General features: G+C 37.7%; 1 protein-coding gene across 3 annotated transcripts in view; it reads right to left on the bottom strand.

Moving 5' to 3' along the window:
• The window catches only part of LOC121012245 (uncharacterized), a 126392-nt gene that overhangs the window by 103935 nt on the left and 4784 nt on the right, over positions 1–17673 (bottom strand). For 2 of the 3 annotated variants that reach the window (XM_040447144.1, XM_040447162.1), the window contains exons 2-3: positions 9433–9524; positions 4586–6925 (exon numbers count right to left, since the gene is read on the bottom strand). In XM_040447144.1, coding sequence (XP_040303078.1) covers positions 4586–6925; positions 9433–9524 — 2432 coding nt within the window. The remainder of the gene's footprint in view (positions 1–4585; positions 6926–9432; positions 9525–17673) is intronic. The other variant, XM_040447153.1, reaches the window with a different exon arrangement.

Below are 17673 nucleotides of genomic sequence, written 5' to 3'. Positions count from 1 at the left end.
GTAAAGGGCTATTTAATTGTAAATATTTCTATGCCATGTAAATGTCATTTAATCCTTCTCATTCTCTCCTTGTCATTCTCTCAGAGTACCCTAATTTTTGTTTCTTCATTAAAATATATTATGATATAGAATTTTGGTTCTTTGGCAGAGTTCTTAAAGATACATTTCAGTCCATTTACCGCTGAAGAAATGAGGCCCTGAGAAACTTCTTTACCCAAGAATGTATAGACTTGACTTGGCAGAGGAAGAACCCAGAATTTAGTTTTAAGAGTTTCAGACTGGTACCCTTTCCTTTATATCACTGTTATGTTTTTGTTTTTGTTTTTTTTATACCTTCCACCATCTACCCATCCCTACCTGCTCTCTTCTGTCTAGTTCAGAGATCATAGACTGTTTAGTCTATACTTTGTCTTAAAAAGTCTTATGGTAGGGGCGCCTGGGTGGCTCAGTTGGTTAAGCGGCCGACTTCAGCTCAGGCCATGATCTCGCGGTCTGTGAGTTCGAGCCCCGCGTCAGGCTCTGTGCTGACAGCTCAGAGCCCGGAGCCTGTTTCAGATTCTGTGTCTCCCTCTCTCTGACCCTCCCCCATTCATGCTCTGTCTTTGTCTGTCTCAAAAATAAATAAACTTTAAAAAAAAAATGTCTTATGGTATAGAGACTCATATATATACATACATATGTATATATATGTGTATATATGTATATATATGAATATACATATATATAAATTCAAAAATAACTAAATATTTATAAAATATTATAAATATATTTATTATAAATACAAAAGTTCAGATCTCCAGCTCTCTTGAAAAACCAAAAGACCTGGCTGTACTGGACCTGTATTCTCATTCCCTCAGGATAGAGCTCCCTCTAGGTCACCAACACTCCATTATTTCTCACATAGCCTGCTTTACTCATTTACATGATCTTCCTGGCTCCTGTAAGCAGTCCAGATTGTGACAGCTAATCTAGGTAATTCGCAAGCACACACACAGATGGGAGGAAGGAACTACATAATACAGATCTTCTTCGACTTATGATAGGGTTCTGTCCTGATAAACTCATTGTAAACTGAAAATGTCGTAAGTCCAAACTGCATTTAATGCACCCAACCTACTGAATATCACAGCTTAGCCCACTTTACTGTAGGTGTGCTCAGAATACTCACTTAGCCTACAGTTGGGCAAAGTCCTCTCACACAAAACCTCTTTTATAACTAATGAACAAGATTACCTCTTGCCTTCTTTGAATATCTCACATAATTTATTGAATACCATACTGAAAATAATAGAATGGCTATATGGGTTCAGAATGGTTTTAACCTTGTGACCATGTGTCTGCTGGGAGCTGCGGCTGCCATTGCCCAGCGTCAAGAGAGAGTGTGGTGCCACAAAGCACTAGTTGGGAAAAGATCAAAATCAAAATTTGAAGTACAGTTTCTACTAAACATATATCCCTGATGTACCATCCTTAAATTGAAAATTTTACATTGAACTACTGTAAGTCAGGGACTGTCTGTATTATAGTCAGCACTCATGGTAGGCATTCTTAATCTGAGGTATGTGGATAGAATCTGAGGAGTTCGAGGACCCTTCTGAAAAGTTAGGCATCAGTTTATGCCTATGTCAAATTTATAATTTTCTAGTGCAACAGTATAAAGATGTTCTCGTTCCTCAAAGCAATCCACACCCTGAAAAGATTATAAAATCCTGGCCTGAAGTATCAAGAGTATAATAACAACAATATTGAATAAAGTATAAAAATAACGCTCTAGGAGAGTCAAGTCTGTGCAAAAATTTATAGATTTAAATGTCCTTTAATACAAACATTTAAATTTCTGAAGCATTTCCCTATTTTTTGTTTGTTTTTGTATGTGAAAATAGAGTGTTGCACAAGGAAACATGATATGAGTTCCCTGAATTCTTTCGTTCAGCAAATATCCATGGAGTGCCTACTCTATAGGACAGGCACTGTTCTGGTGTTGTGGATACAGCAATGATCAGAACAGAAAAAAAAAAAAAATCCATGCCCTCATGACTACATTGTTGTGGGAGAAGACAGAACAAATAAACTAGTAAAATACATGGTATATTAAAAGGTGGGGTTACCTAGGTGGCTCAGTCGGTTAAGCACCAACTTTGCTCAGGTCATGATCTTGGGTTCATGGGTTCCAATCCTGCATCTGGCTCTCTGCTGTTAGTGCAGAGCCTGCTTCAGATCTTCTCTCTCTGTCTCTGTGCCCCTTCCCTGTGCTCTCTCTCAAAATAAATAAACATTAAAAAAAAGAAGGTGAAAGTAGTGTGTATAAAGTAAAACAGAAGAGGGATAGATTACACCTGGGCTGGAATGGACAATGCTCCAGTTGCAGTTTTCTTTCTTTTTTAGTTTTTCCACATTAAAATTTTTTTTTTTTACTTATTTTTGAGACAGAGAGAGAGAGAGAGAGAGAGAGAGAGAGAGAGACACCAAGCAGGGGAGGGACAGACAGAGAGGAAGACACAGAATCCGAAGCAGGCTCCAGGCTCTGAGCTGTCAGCACAGCCCAACATGGGGCTTGAACTCATGAATCGTGAGATCATAACCTGAGCCAATGTCTGATGCTTAACTGACTGGGCCCCCCAGGTGCCCCTCCAATTGCAGTCTTAAGTTGAGTGGTGTGAGAAGGCCTCACTGAGAACTGAGAAGGTACCATGTCGAAAACTTCAAGGGATGAGAATGAACAATGTGGGCAAATGGGGGAAGAGTGGTCTAGGTAGTGGGAGCAGTCCAAGAAAAGGATGTATTGTAGGATCTTGCCTGGCAGGTTCTAGCAACTCAAAGAAGTCAATGTGGCTGCAACAGAATGATCCAGGGGAAGAGGAGTAAAGGGGCAAAAGGGAGAGTTGTAGGAACACCTTTTGATGAACCACAGTAACAGGGAACTGGTAGCTGCAATTGTTCACCAAATGAGACAACCTCAAAGTCTGTTGAAGTACAGCATCAGCTCTGGGGGAATTACAACTTGAATTATTAACTTACAAGGAAATAGGCCTTGTTGGGGGAGGCAGTCCAGGGAGGAGAATGACCATGGGGGAAGGAGAGCCAGCCTGGGAGGGAGATTTATTCATGTGAGCAACACATCTGTTCTGGGAGACACAAGGGCTCTTATTTCAGGTCTGCCTCTTGCTGACTCAAGTAATTATGGACTGAAGAAAACATTGGGGTTAATGCCATTGATCCGGTTATCTGGGGGTATGTCGGCGCTGGGAAGCAGTCTCTGTGACTGATGGATCTTTGCTTTAGGGTGTTCATATTAAGCAGGTGACCGTACAGCATTTGCATTGTTTTAGGACACTTATCCTCTATACAGTAAATTCATGTTTTATACCAATGTTTACATAACTGTGCTTTCTGTATTTTATTTCTACTTCTAAATTGTATTAATTCTATTTAAAAATTAGGGATGGAACAACAAAGAAGAGATAGTTTCATCATTCCAAGTCTCATTTCTGGACATATCAGGCATGTTACTGGAGGTTTGGAAGGAAGTTTTTGCTTGTTCAAGATGTATTTTAATATATAATGTGGAATAATGCTAACATAGAATGTAAAATATTTATGACAGGGCGCCTGGGTGGCACAGTCGGTTAAGCGTCCGACTTCAGCCAGGTCACGATCTCGCGGTCTGTGTGTTCGAGCCCCGCGTCAGGCTCTGGGCTGATGGCTCTGAGCCTGGAGCCTGTTTCCGATTCTGTGTCTCCCTCTCTCTCTGCCCCTCCCCCGTTCATGCTCTGTCTCTCTCTGTCCCAAAAATAAATAAAAAACGTTGAAAAAAAAATTTTTTTTTAATATTTATGACTTATTGAGGAAAAACAATAAGGGCCTTCTGTGAAGTGACCAAAATGATAGAATGTCGACCCAAGATTGAAAGCAGATAGGGCAGTATTATGTACTTAGAAAAGAGCTTCTATTTTAGCCCTCTTGAGGTCTGGAGAACTGCTGGGTTCTATCAATGTTTTGAGCAGGGTCAACCAATGCACAAGGGAGGACAGAGGTCTGCTTGAGGTCTGACACCCCATAGATAGCTCAATCAGGATTAGCCATGGCCGTTTCTGGTTTTTGTCCTTTGCTTTGATTACTATTCCACATGGTCTCCTGAAATATGTATACCATCCTTCTGCAACGCCACAGCAAGGTTTAAGAACACATTTTATCAAAAACATATTCTTTCTATTATAAATATGCTTAGTTTGCAAGAAGGAAAGAAATGGTAGATTATTTAAGACTGGCAAAAGGCTAACGTTTCCTACAAAATTGATTTGGCAATACATCAACCTTTTAAAGAGAAATTGATTTTTTAAAAACTTTATATTAAACCGCAGCCTGGGTGATTTTGTTATGCACTATTTATGGGTGGGGTAGGTGATAATGTAAGGAAGCAGGGTGATATATGCTTGCCCATATTCATCTAATTCTAAAATACTCAATATATCTTTAGCAATAAAGCAAAAATCCCAAGCAATAAAAAAAGCCCTCACGTTAAGACTTTCCAAAGCTCAAACATGGAAAAACAATGAAAGTTAAAGATTCTATATAGCCACTGTACCTGTCAAGGCTTTCTGCTTCCGAGGCGACAGCAATATGTCTATTTGGTGATAGTAAGTTTCCTTTGGGTCATTTTTATCTCCTTCACAACCTGGCTTTGTTGATGCAATCCTTTGGTACTCTGCTGGCTCCTCTTTAAAACTGGTTAGTCCGAGGCCTTTGTCATCTTGGTTGCCATATTGGTCTGCATCATTGGTCAGTGTCTTCTCAATAAACAGATTATCTGCAGCACATTCTGTGCAGTTGAACTCAGTGGTGTTCGGCAAATCCATTTGGAAACAGACTTCATTGTGGTTCTCATTTGATAGGCCTTCAAAATCTCTATGGCATGCATTCTTTACCACTGGCATTATTTCGAATTTGTCTTTTTCACCATTTCCCAGGGAGCTGGGTGAGTCTTTAGGATTTTTTATTCCCATGGGACAATTAGAATAAACCGTGCCTCCTTTATCATTATGAATAATTAATCTTTGCTCTAATTCATCAGTTATTAAGGTCATGACTAGCTCTGTTGTTTTGCTGGGCACTGCTATCTCTGGATGACCTGTCTGGGATTTTGTTTGACTCCATTCCACAGTGCTATGGCTGTTCCTGTTGAGTGGGCTGCTGGCAGAGAGGCTGCTGGAGGATTCAGGACTGAGAGTTGGACATCGTGTACTCTTCATTTCCAGTAGTTGCTGTGCGTTTGTACGAGAGTCACTATGTAAAGCAGCCTTGTTAAAGTCTCTGTCAGTCATATCAATATGCTTTTCCTCACAGGTTTTCAAAAGTTCAGCACAATGATTAAAAGAAAATGTATCCCCAGGGACTTCTTTCACTTCTGATTGTCTGGTGGCCCAGTGGGATGGGCTGAATGAGGTGGAAGGCTTCAGAACATTTTGACTGGAAGGCAAAGATAAAGAACTTGATTCCTCACAACAATCTGCAGTTGGAATTTTGCTGCCTTTGCAATAAGTGCTGGCTGCTTTTTCTCCTACCACTTGCCTGCTCAGAGAAGATGAAGAACAGAAGTCAGAATCTTTGCCATCTTGAACTGGGAAGATGTCAGTAATGGCACTTGGCAAATAATTTATTCCTTCTGGGCTTTGCCGTGTACATGAGTCTGATGTGATATTTTCTGGTATATCGAAGACGAGTTTTCTCTCTCTATCCACATCCTTCAGATCCTCAAAAGGCATGCTACTTAAGTCTGTATCACTTAAACTTGTGGTCTTTAGGGTACCTTGTGAAATAGGAGGAATGTTTTTGAGAAGAGTCTCAACCTCAGAGAAATTTTTCTTGTTGAGGATGTTCTGACCAATTTTAAAGTCCTTCTGATGAGACATGGCAGATTCTACCTCACAGTCATCTAAAACTGAAGATAGTGAGTCAGGCTTAGTCTTCTCCCTCACACGGGTTGAGCACAGAAACTCCACCTCTCTATCAACATTCTTCTCCTTCTGGACGGCACACACAATAGGAGGAGAGACATGAAAACAGTCTGAACTCTGATGCTTGTTCTCAAGCTTCCACTTTTCAGGGCACCTAATATCAGACTGTAGAGAAGACCTGGAACATTCTTCAGTAGTGTGATTGGAGGAAATGTTTCTGTATTTAGCTCTTTTCCCCCTTCTTTTAGGATAAGCTATATTAATTAATATATTCTGTTTCTTACTCATGTATTTAACTTTAACTTCTTTGCCTACAATGCTTACTTTTAGTGAAGGTCTCCCTTTTCTGGCAACTTCTCCTTCAGATTCAGATGGCACCTCAGGTTTTAGTTCTTCTACTAACATATTCCTGTATATAGAAGAGCAGCTTCTAGAAGTATAGTTTCTCTGACTGTGTCTGGAAAAGTAATGCTGATGACATTTTGGACATCTCCTTTTTGTTGGGAACTGCATTCCTGTTTTACAGAAAAATCTATTCTTGATTTCTACTTGCACACTGAAAGCCCCACATTTCACTTCTGTAATAATTTTGCCTTTTGCTGGTTTAAAGGCTTCTACTGTGTTTGGGAAATCCTGCAGTATGATTTTTTCTGATAATGATTCTTTACAGTCATTAAACATGGCCACTGACAACACTTTGTCTCGTTGATGAGAAATGGATGATGGAGGATCATCATTCTCCTTCTCCCTACTTATTTTGCTGTCAGATGAAAGTTGTTTATTATCTTTAGGGAGGAAAAGTGAATTCTGTTTTCCATTCACAGAAGCAGATGTATGCTCATCTCCATTTTCCTTAGATTTCCTTAACGCCCTAATCTGATGAAACTTGGCTTCTGGGGTGTCTCCTTTGACTTCCTTTTCAAGATCTTTTATATTTTTTTGGTATACCTGATTAGCAGGTTGAGGTTCACCTAAACAAGAAGAAAAAAAAAAAGGAAGAAAGAAAGAAGAAAAATATTTTCTGTGTCCTTTTGAAGAGCAGATGGGATGCAAATTCTTGGGTACAATTCCAAGCATATTCTTTGTAATTTGAGTAACATTTTTCATTCATTTCTAGTATGCAAAGATATTTTCCACAAAAATTCATTTCTAATAAATATCTCCTTTTAAATAAATTATCTTAGAATACAGAATATTGCTAGGTAGTTCTAGGAAATAAGAATGTAATCAAAGTTTATTCTAAAACAGAGACTTCCAGGGGTGCCTTGGTGGCTCAGTCAGTTGGGAGACAGACTTCAGCTCAGCTCATGATCTCGTGGTTCAGTTCATGAGTTCAAGCCCTGCTTCAGGCTCTGTGCTGACAGCTCAGAGCCTGGAGCCTGTTTTGGATTCTGTGTCTCCCTGTCTCTCTGCCCCTCCCCCACTCATCCTTTGTCTTTCTCCCAGAAATAAACAAACATTAAAAAAAAAAAATTAAAACAGAGACTTCCAAAATGGGTGAAATGAAAATTTCAGAGCAAACTTATGCAAATAAATTTTGAGACTTCTTGATAAAGAGTAAGTTACCATGTTCAAGTATTTGAACATGGCATTATAATGCTACAGGCTAACTCAAGCCTGATCTAATTTGAGAAGGTACAACAAATAAAGAGATCCAAGTATGGGTTATAAACAGCCTTTTAAACAGGTCTGATAGTTACCTTCGCCCAGGGTAGGATTGTTGTTTTTTTTTTTTTATTTTTTATTTTTATAGGACAGAGAAGGTATCCTAGTATTGTCAGATACTATCATTTTCCAGGAGAAGAACTAGAGTCTGGATTTATTATATTGTGAAATCTCCTAATTTCTAAGGATGGTCTCACATTTTAAAAAACCATCTATAGATGGAGGCTAATATATTTAGGGACCAGCTTTGGCCCTAGAACTGCCAGCTGGCAAGCTTTACTCTCTACTTTATAATTTTAGGATGTTTTGCTTAAAAAATTTGTGAACCTGAGCTTGAGGTAGCAGATCTTAGGTAAAAAAAAAAAAGTGAACATGGGTGTGGGAGGGAGGGGAGGGTGGGTGATGGGTATTGAGGAGGGCACCTGTTGGGATGAGCACTGGGTGTTGTATGGAAACCAATTTGACAATAAATTTCATATTAAAAAAATAAAAAATAAAAATAAAATGTATACTGTTTAACTCTTAAACAGTGAACAAAACGCAAAGATCTCATATCTTTTAAACTATATCTGAAAGAGAGTATTGGGAAAGGCAAAGAAAGAATGGGCAACAAATAGATAGTGATGTCATGGAAATCTATGAACCAGGTCTCCACAGAGATAATTTTAATCAGGTGATTAAGCTAAAAGTTGGAAAAGATTATTTATAATTATTATTTTTTTAATGTTTATTCATTTTTGAGAGAGAGAGGCAGAACATGAGCTGGGGAAGGGGAGAGAGAGAGAGGGAGATGGAGAATCTGAAGCAGGCTCCAGGTTCTTTGCTGACACAGGGTTCAAACTCACTAACCATGAGATCATGACCTGAGCTGAAGTCAGACGTTTAACCGACTGAGCCACCCAGGCGGCCCTCTAATGATTTAAAATGCTTTTTCAATTTGGCTATGAAGCTATGATTTTATATATACCTACATATTTTAGTAAAGATATTTATAAAAATACTTACATAAAGAGTAAAAAATTATCATTAATGAGAAAAAGAACAACATCCTACCAAAGTTTGGCTAGAGGTGGCATAGAAGTATGGGGTGCAGAAATAGAATTGCTGTTTCAGAATCAAATAAAGATTCGTAGGTTTAGGAATCACAACTTTCCAACTTTAGGTTCTCAAACACGCTGGGGTTCCACTGAGTTACCATTTGCCTCTCTTCTAGTCTGAGGGAATGGCTTTTCTCAAGGCAAGTACTGAAACAGTTCCCAGTGGTCTGCTTACAATCTGAGAGCCGTAATGCAGAAATCATGGAAGAAAAGACATGGAAACATGTCTCTCTAAAGCCTATTTATAATACACCATGTATACTATAGCAATTTATATACTAGTGGACTGCCTTCCAAAACTATAGATTACAATTTATTCTTAAAATAACACCCTCACTCCAAGAACAGTTCAGTTTATAGACTTTTTCAATTTTATAATTTTACAGTTTATAGCCTCTTTCAACTGACTGTAGTTCAATTTCTATGAGTAGCAAGACAGAACTGAGATAGTTATAAAATAATCCACTGATAACAGATTCTAAGAATAGAATTCTTCATATTCTTTGTCTGAATATTTTTATTTAAATTTTTATTCATAATATATGCCATTAATAATGAATGCAGATGTTTATACATAACAACCGATCAAACTTCTAAATCATTTTATTACACTTCTATGCATTTGTCTTCCTACTTTTATAGACATTCTGTGATACACAAAATACGTAGCTGGGTTCATTTTATATATACTTATAAAACCAATGAATTAGACTTACATACTGTGGGATTCAGGATTTTCCATTTTTTATAGGCTTTTCTTCTTTTCCTCTTCATTTTGGGGAGCTGAGCATCTTCAGCTTTCGCTGTCCTTTAAAAGCATAAAATGCAAAGTTATTTTCTACTCAGAATTAGGTTTAGTAAAATTCCTAACAACTCATTTGCCAGCTTGAAACATAATATCATTTTCGGGTATCCAATAGTGTTCTCCTTTTTTTTTTTTTTTTAATTTTTTTTTCAACGTTTATTTATTTTGGGGACAGAGAGAGACAGAGCATGAACGGGGGAGGGGCAGAGAGAGAGGGAGACACAGAATCGGAAACAGGCTCCAGGATCTGAGCCATCAGCCCAGAGCCTGATGCGGGGCTCGAACTCCCGGACCGCGAGATCATGACCTGGCTGAAGTCGGACGCCCAACCGACTGCGCCACCCAGGCGCCCCAATAGTATTCTCCTTCAAATATATTTCATTACTATAATTATATTTTCTATCCTGTTTAATTCTACTTAGCCAATTTTCATCTATGCCAACTATTTAGAGTCCATTATTATATACCATGTGAATATTCAAACATATATTTCTTCATATGTGTAGATATTTAGGATGTAAGTTATAAAATTATATTCTGCTTCATTGATTATTTTTATACTCTAACTTTTCTTAGCCTAATAGAAATATCTATTTTTTGTGAAGTTGACCTAAATTTATTATCATCATATTTGTAGCCCTGCTAAATTAAGTAGGGTAGGGAGATTGTTTGCCACCATTACATTATCTCCATATACCCTATATTTAAATAAAAGATTAGATACACACTCTATAGTCTCTGTAGAAGAATGAATTATTTGTAGAAGATAAAATTAATTCTGTACCTTTCTTGTGGAACAAATGGTATTTTTCCTGTTGATGATGTCTTAATAAAAAGTATTAGGGAAGATACTTGGGAGAGACACAGCCTATAACTTCCCCACTATCACCTCAGTAGTTATCTGCCTGTGCTTAGAGCTAAGCCTGATTCAGTTGCTTTCCTTTTAGAGGATTAAACTGTCTGCAGAGATGTGAAGAGAAATAGCTTCACTCTAAAGCAGTTTGTTTTGCGTGTATTAGGTAGACTGTGCCTTTGGACACCTCAGCAGAACAGCTCAACTTTTATCTGTTTTACAGGTAACTCAAAAAAAAAAAAGGGGGGGGGCTGTTTTGTGACCAGTTTTGGCAAATTTTATTTAAATTCTTCTTAACTCATCTCTCTCCTCAAAATCCTCTATATCATTGTATGTGATGATTTCAAATCACTTTTCCTCTAGAAACTCTCAAAATCTCATAATTTTCTGAAAATTCTTTTTCCTGAGGCAACCTTTTTTATACAGAGCCATTGACACTCTTTTGGCGTGTTCCAATTATCCTTTCTATTCTCTCCCCCAGTATGCACAATGAAGTTCCTATGGCTGACTAAGCAAGCAATAATCCTTTATTCTTAGAAGACCAACATGGGGGTTGGGTGGGGGAGAGGATTACAAACATGTAATTAATATCTTTCTTTTTTTTTTTAATCCCTGTCTTATACATAAAGGGTTTTCTAATCTAAAAAAAAATGCTTCAAAAGCACTTGACTGGGTTATTGATTATTTCTCTATGGTCCCATATAGTTTGAACAACGAAATGTAGGCGGCTGCACTGTGTTTAGTACAGAGTACTCTGGGCTTTGACTCAGAAGATCTTGGTTGTGGTCTGGCTCTGCTGTTTACTCAGGGCAGGTCATGCAATTTCTGTGAGGCTGTTTCCTTTGCCTCTGAGATGGAAATGGTAGCAAATTTCACCTTACAGAATTGTCTTGAAGAAACAACTGAAATGTGTGATAAATGGTTCCAGTCAAACCTCATCATTCTTAACTTTATATTGGAGAATACATACATATCTGTTAGACACACGCATTTGTATTGAGCACCTGACATTGGGAGAATATCTGTCACGTCCGAGCTGCAAATGAATGCTTAGATAAAGCTGATCAAACCATAAACTCTTTTTGAGCCAGGATATCTAAATGTTCAAGATCATCACATTCAAAATTCTCATTTTGCAGGGGAGAAGCTGATACTCAGAGAATCCTTGTTTCCTGTATCACACTAATAATGGCAATTGAAGACTAGAACCCAGGCTGTTGGGACTTAGGCTAATTCTGTCTTTGAGCAGATATACAAGGTATATAGATGCCCTGAGATTGCTTCTGATCATACAGAGCAAATTTTATAATTAGTTTGCACTTTACCTCAGAGCATGACAACTTTGATCCAGGAAATTAAACGTACTGCTGAATATTGAATATTCAGGCACAGTGCCTGACACAATAGGCACCTAATAAATATGTATGACCAAGTGAATTAGATGGATAGCTCAGTTTGTATCAAATTATGTTTTTAATGATGTCTTCTTACATTTCTGAATGTATTCTTTCCTTTTACTGTGCATTAATTTGTTGATCATTAATAAAAGTCTATTTTAAGAAGACCTTTTTTTAAAGTTTATTTATTGATTTTGAGAGACAGAGCATGCACGTGCAAGCTTGCATGGACACAAGCGGGGGAGGGGCAGAGAGAGGGAGTGAGAGAATCCCAAGCAGGCTCCTTGCACTGCCAGTGCAGAGCCCCACACAGGGCTCAATCCCACAAACTCTGAATCCCTGACCTGAGCTGAAATCAAGAGTTGGACACCTAACTGACTGAGCCACCCAGGTGCCCCAAGATCAACTTTAAAATAAACACACTGGGGCGCCTGGGTGGCTCAGTTGGTTAAGCGTCCGACTTCGGCTCAGGTCATGGTCTTGTGGTCTGTGAGTTTGAGCCCCGCATGGGGCTCTGTGCTGACAGCCTGGAGCCTGTTTCAGATTCTGTGTCTCCCTCTCTCTCTGACCCTCCCCCTGTTCATGCTCTGTCTCTCTCTGTCTCAAAAAATAAATAAACGTTAAAAAAAATAAAATAAATACATTGCTTGTCTTTTTCCCCACTAGATATCTCTTGCTCTGTACTTCCGTAAGAGGTACCTAAGATAATGGTAGTGACATAATTGATATATAATTGATACAAGTCACACAAGCAGTCTTGGGGGGGAGGGTGGTCTACAAATTCTACTTTACTTAAATGGCAGCAAATATTTCCCTCATTTGATGGTTAAACAGGGTATAGCTGCAACAACATGGTCTAAACTGAGCTTGAACAAAATGAAGAGTGGGAGAAGGTGTTCCTAATAAATCTATTCACAGGGAGGGTGCTTGCTTAGGACACCAGAAAGCAGGGGCACCAAAGTTTTAAAAGATTAAAGAATTTGATATTTGATATTTCAAAAACTTCGGAGCAGTTATCAGTGGGAAAATCAGAATATTGTTGGATTTCCTTACACATGGTGTAGAATTTTTAATTTCACATAGAGACATCACAATCGTTCCAATGCTTTCCTACAATGATTTAATAATATTTGCATATTTCCTATCTCTAAAACAAGTATATCACACTTGTTTTTCTAACCTCCAATCCCTTCTCTTCTTCCCATGCTCTCCTTGAAGATCAGGACACATGATCAGAGGAAATAGAAGCCAACTGAAATTCTGCTTTCCATTACTAAAACTGCCAACTTCTTTGATTTGCATCAGATACTATCAAATCTCTCTTATGTGGAAGATGAAATGGGCCTAAGGACCATTTTCCTGCAGTCATTCCCCTCCTCTCTTGCAGTGGCCATTTCTGTCTTCTGTTACATCATTCTTGTGTCAGAGTACAGACATTCCCTCACCACTCCATCTATTGTCACATGCCTCTCTTCACCTTTACAGCAACACATCTTGAAGGAGTTGCCTATATGTTCTGATTCTTCTTTCTCTCCTCACATCATTTCCCAAACCCACTCCAAGCAGTCTATTAAGTTCCCACCCCGTTGGGATCACTCTTGTCGCAGTCACCAGTGACATCCATATTGCCAACGCCAGTAGTCACTTCTCTGTGGTCAGGTTATTCACACTTTTAGCAGAATTTGACACAATCATTCTATTCTTCTTTACTCCTTTCTTTAGATTCCATGGTGCCACACTCTCCTGGTCCTTGTCTTGCTCCACTGACCATTCTCTCTTAGACACTTTTGCTGGGTCTTCCCTTGCTCAGTCTCTAATCTTTGGCATCCTCAGGGTTCTTTGTGCCTTTTCATGACCTCTCTCCCTAGGAAATCTCAACCATTTCATGGCTTTAAAACTATCTATATAGATGATTCTAAAATTCATAGTTCTACCCCTAACTTATTCCCCAAAGTCCAAGCTTAAATATCCAACTGCCAAACTGACATATCTACTTAGGTGTCTAGTTGGAATCTCAAATTTTTCATGTTCCAGAATGACCTCTTGATGTTCTCTGCCTTCTCCAATTATTCCCCTGAATCCCAAATCTTTCTAATCTCAGCCAACAGCTTCACCATCTATCTAGCTCAAATCACGTACCTAGGTATCAACTTTGACTCTTCTCTTTAACTTACTTTCCTCATCAAAACCATCAGCCAGTTTGCCCCACACTATTTTAAGTATCTTATCCTTAGTATGTCCATTTATTTTCTTCTCCTTGCTACCACCCAAGTCAAAACCTCCCTCTTTCTCTCTTTCTATATGTGTATATCTACGTGTGTAAGTGTATACGTGTGAGTATATATACATATATATATATATGTAGTCCATATTTTAAAAATATATATTTATATATATTCATAAGTATGTACATATTATATATATATTTAAAATCTGGACCAATGCAATATCTTTCTAACTGCTTTTCTCCCATATTTATATCCTTTGATTATTCATATAGCCTGCAGTTTTTTTAAGTATATAAATTAAATCATGTCATCCCCTGTTTAAAATTCTCTAATGGCCTCTCCTTCTACTTTGGAAAAATTCTAAGCACTTTAGTCTTTTTTTTTTTTTAACACATATGCACAAAGTACAATTTTATTCACAAGTAAAATATACCACCACTAGACCTTGGGATGTATATTTAGGTATCCATTCCATTATAGACTTCTTGGATTTATATTTTTCATAAATGTTTATTTGTTCTGTGTAAAATTGGTACTAAAGCTCAGAAAAGTTACTGTGATTGCTGTTATATATCAGCTGAATCCTATCACATTTGAGACCTTTATATTGGATTATATAGATCTTTTTTATAACTGGGCTTTGACTTATTACTATAATTCACAGAATAAGGAGGAAAAATATAAACAGGAAATGCTAACAATATCTTTCTACTGCAAAATTACATAGTGACACCATTATTCTGAGGAAACTATTAGATGGTAAAGATTTCTTTTAAAGGTATTGCTAGAAAATTTACTGATGGCATTTTTCTGACAAATTACTTAAAAATTCTCTATAAGCTGAAATGTTTTCCTTGGAACATTCAAAAGCAATCATCTAACACTAGTAAAAAGAGAAAGAGTCATAAAAGGGTAGATAATGATCACTATTAAAATTCTAGAAGGAGACTAAATATGTCAATGATACTTCAATTAAAAAAAAAGAAAGAAAAAAGACAGAAATTCAGATGTTTAAATACTTCTGGGGTAGCATACTATCTCTCTTTAATGTCTTTAACACCAATTGGTTTGAGTTTTCTGTAGAATTTGAAAGAAATCTTAGTGTATTTCTCATGGCTTTACGTCCTGGATTTTAACACAAATTCTATCTTTTCTGTACTAAATGTTTAAAGAAAATTTATACATGTAAAACATACTATGGAAAGTTCAAGTTTAAAAATATTCAGAGAGGGGTACCTGGGTGGTCTCAGTGGGTTGCACATGGGACTCTTGATTTTGGCTCAGATCATGATCTCACAGCTGAGTCAGGCTCCTCACTCTCAGCGGGGAGCCTGCTTAAGATCCTTTCTCTCCTATCTCTCTGCCCCTCCCACTGCTTGTATGCTCACTTTCTCTCTCTCTCTCTCTCTCTCTCTCTCTCTCTAAATAAACATTTAAAAAATTAAAAAAATATGACAATTTGAGAGAAAATAAAATTCTAAAATGTCCATTTATTCTTGGAAGTGTACAAACCTGTCTTCTGTCATTCCTGATTTTGATTTTGAAAAGGTTTCTTTTTTCTTCGAGAGAGAGAGAGAGCGAGCGAGCGCGCACGTGAGAGTGAGCAGGGTAGGGGGCAGAGAGAAAGAATCCTAGGCAGTCTCCACCCTCATTGTTCAGTGAAGAGTCCAATGTGGGGCTTGATCCCATCACCTTGGGATCACAACTTGAGCTGAAATCAAGAGTCTGAAGCTCAACCAAATGAGCCACCATGTGCCCCTGTCATCCCTGATTTTGAATGGCATGAATTTTAAACTATATCCTTTCGTCATTAATTTTTAAAAATTGCATAAGGCATAAGAAGAATTATGTTGGAAAACAGCTGTTTCAGTATTGAGCATATAGCACTTCAAATTCGCACTCAAATTCCATAGAGCTGCAAGGATGAACCTTTGTAAACCTGGTTGCCAGGTAGTAATTGTTAATGAATAGTTTGCTAGCGTCTTGAAACTAAACTGCTTTAGTTATGATCATTTAAGGTAGTCTCAGTACTATTGTAAATTGTTCACGCTTTTACTTCTTCCCCTGTGTTGAAAACATTGAAGAGTACATCTGTTTTCATCTATATTTGTATCCATACCTATAGATACAATATTGGAATCCATTAGGTTAAAATATTAAAATAGAAACATCCAAACATCACGTCCAGTGAAAGTAACTTTTCCTTTCCCCAAGTGCACAGTAGGTAAGTTGTTGAAGTTCACAGGTAGTATTCATGATCTTGGTGATCACTGGACATAATCTGCTAAGGTTTTGAGTCCAGTAGACATAAAAGAACCTCTTTACTAAAATAATTATCTTTAAACATAAGCTTTGTTGGAATGCCATCACTTTATTTGGCCCATAATTGATCAAATATAACTTAGAGGATGAGGGTAATGCTTGGAGAGCAGGAAGCACATGCTATGTTAAGTTAAATTACAATCTCTGCAGAAATGAAATTCAGATAGAAAAGAGCATTGTGCAGTGTGGAATTTGTTATTGTTAATATTACTATTATTAATGTTTTAAGAAATGGGTAAGGAAAAATTTATATTAGTGAACCAAAAGGAAATTGAGCTCAGTGTTTAATAAAGTTTGATAAATAAGGTAAGGAAGGGAAAGATGAACTAAAGATGAAGATCCCTTACAGTTCCAGAAGTGTCTGCCCTTTGTTTCAAGACAGATAGCTGGGAGATCATCTATCCAATGCCCTCATATCTCATCAGAGGAAACAGAGATGTAGCAAATTGCCCAAGGAAACATAGTGCTGAGATGCTGCCTCTCTTCCTTTACCACTGTGGAAAGACTCTGAAAGTGAAAATTTTTTTTTACTTAAGATTTTTGCAAGATGTTTATTGCTTTACTGTGTTAAATGTAGAGGCTCTTTTTGAAACGCTTCAGGAACTATCCCTTTCCCTGCTCGCTTTCTTATAAAATGAAAGGAGTTACATTATAATTGGGAAAGCCCAGTGTACTTCCCACGGAGGTAGCATTAATAATTTGGCACTCTGTGCCAAATAATTTGGCTCAAGCTTCTAAGCTGGACTTAATGTGAAAATGTAAATATAATGTAAACTTCAAGGAGTTTACAGTGTAGCAGAGGGATTCTCAAACTTGAGAATGCTGAAAATATCACTGCATAACTTGCTAAAAATGTAGATTTGGGGCCTCACTTTGGAGATTCACATTCTGAGTGAGGGCACAGGAATATGCATTTTTAGTAAGCAGCCACTCTTCAGCCCCTTATAACAAGTCATTCTGATGCAGAAACCCTGTTGAAACAGATACTACTGGACAGGTGGAATGGAACCTCATTCAGAAAATCTTTAATGGCCTTAAGATTTTAAAGTAGAGCAGTCCTGAGGAAACTTGCAATGAATTCTCATTTCACTTCATTCCACCTCATTTTCCTCCTCTCCCAGTTGGTACATAGTAAGGTTAAAATTTTGTATTGTTTTGCTTTAAGTACAGATTGTTCTTCCTTTTTTAAATTTATTTTTATTTTTTTTAATATGAAATTTATTGTCCAATTTATTGTCCACAACACCTAGTGCTCATCCCAACAGGTGCCCTCCTCAGTACCCATCACCCACTCCCCCTGCCTCCCACCCCCCCATCAACCCTCAGCTTGTTCTCAGTTTGTAAGAGTCTCT

The sequence above is a fragment of the Herpailurus yagouaroundi genome, unplaced genomic scaffold (genome assembly GCF_014898765.1).
Source record: "Herpailurus yagouaroundi ecotype Mexico unplaced genomic scaffold, PumYag 29, whole genome shotgun sequence".
NCBI lineage: Eukaryota > Metazoa > Chordata > Mammalia > Carnivora > Felidae > Herpailurus > Herpailurus yagouaroundi.
This window is presented reverse-complemented; position numbering and strand designations above follow the sequence as displayed.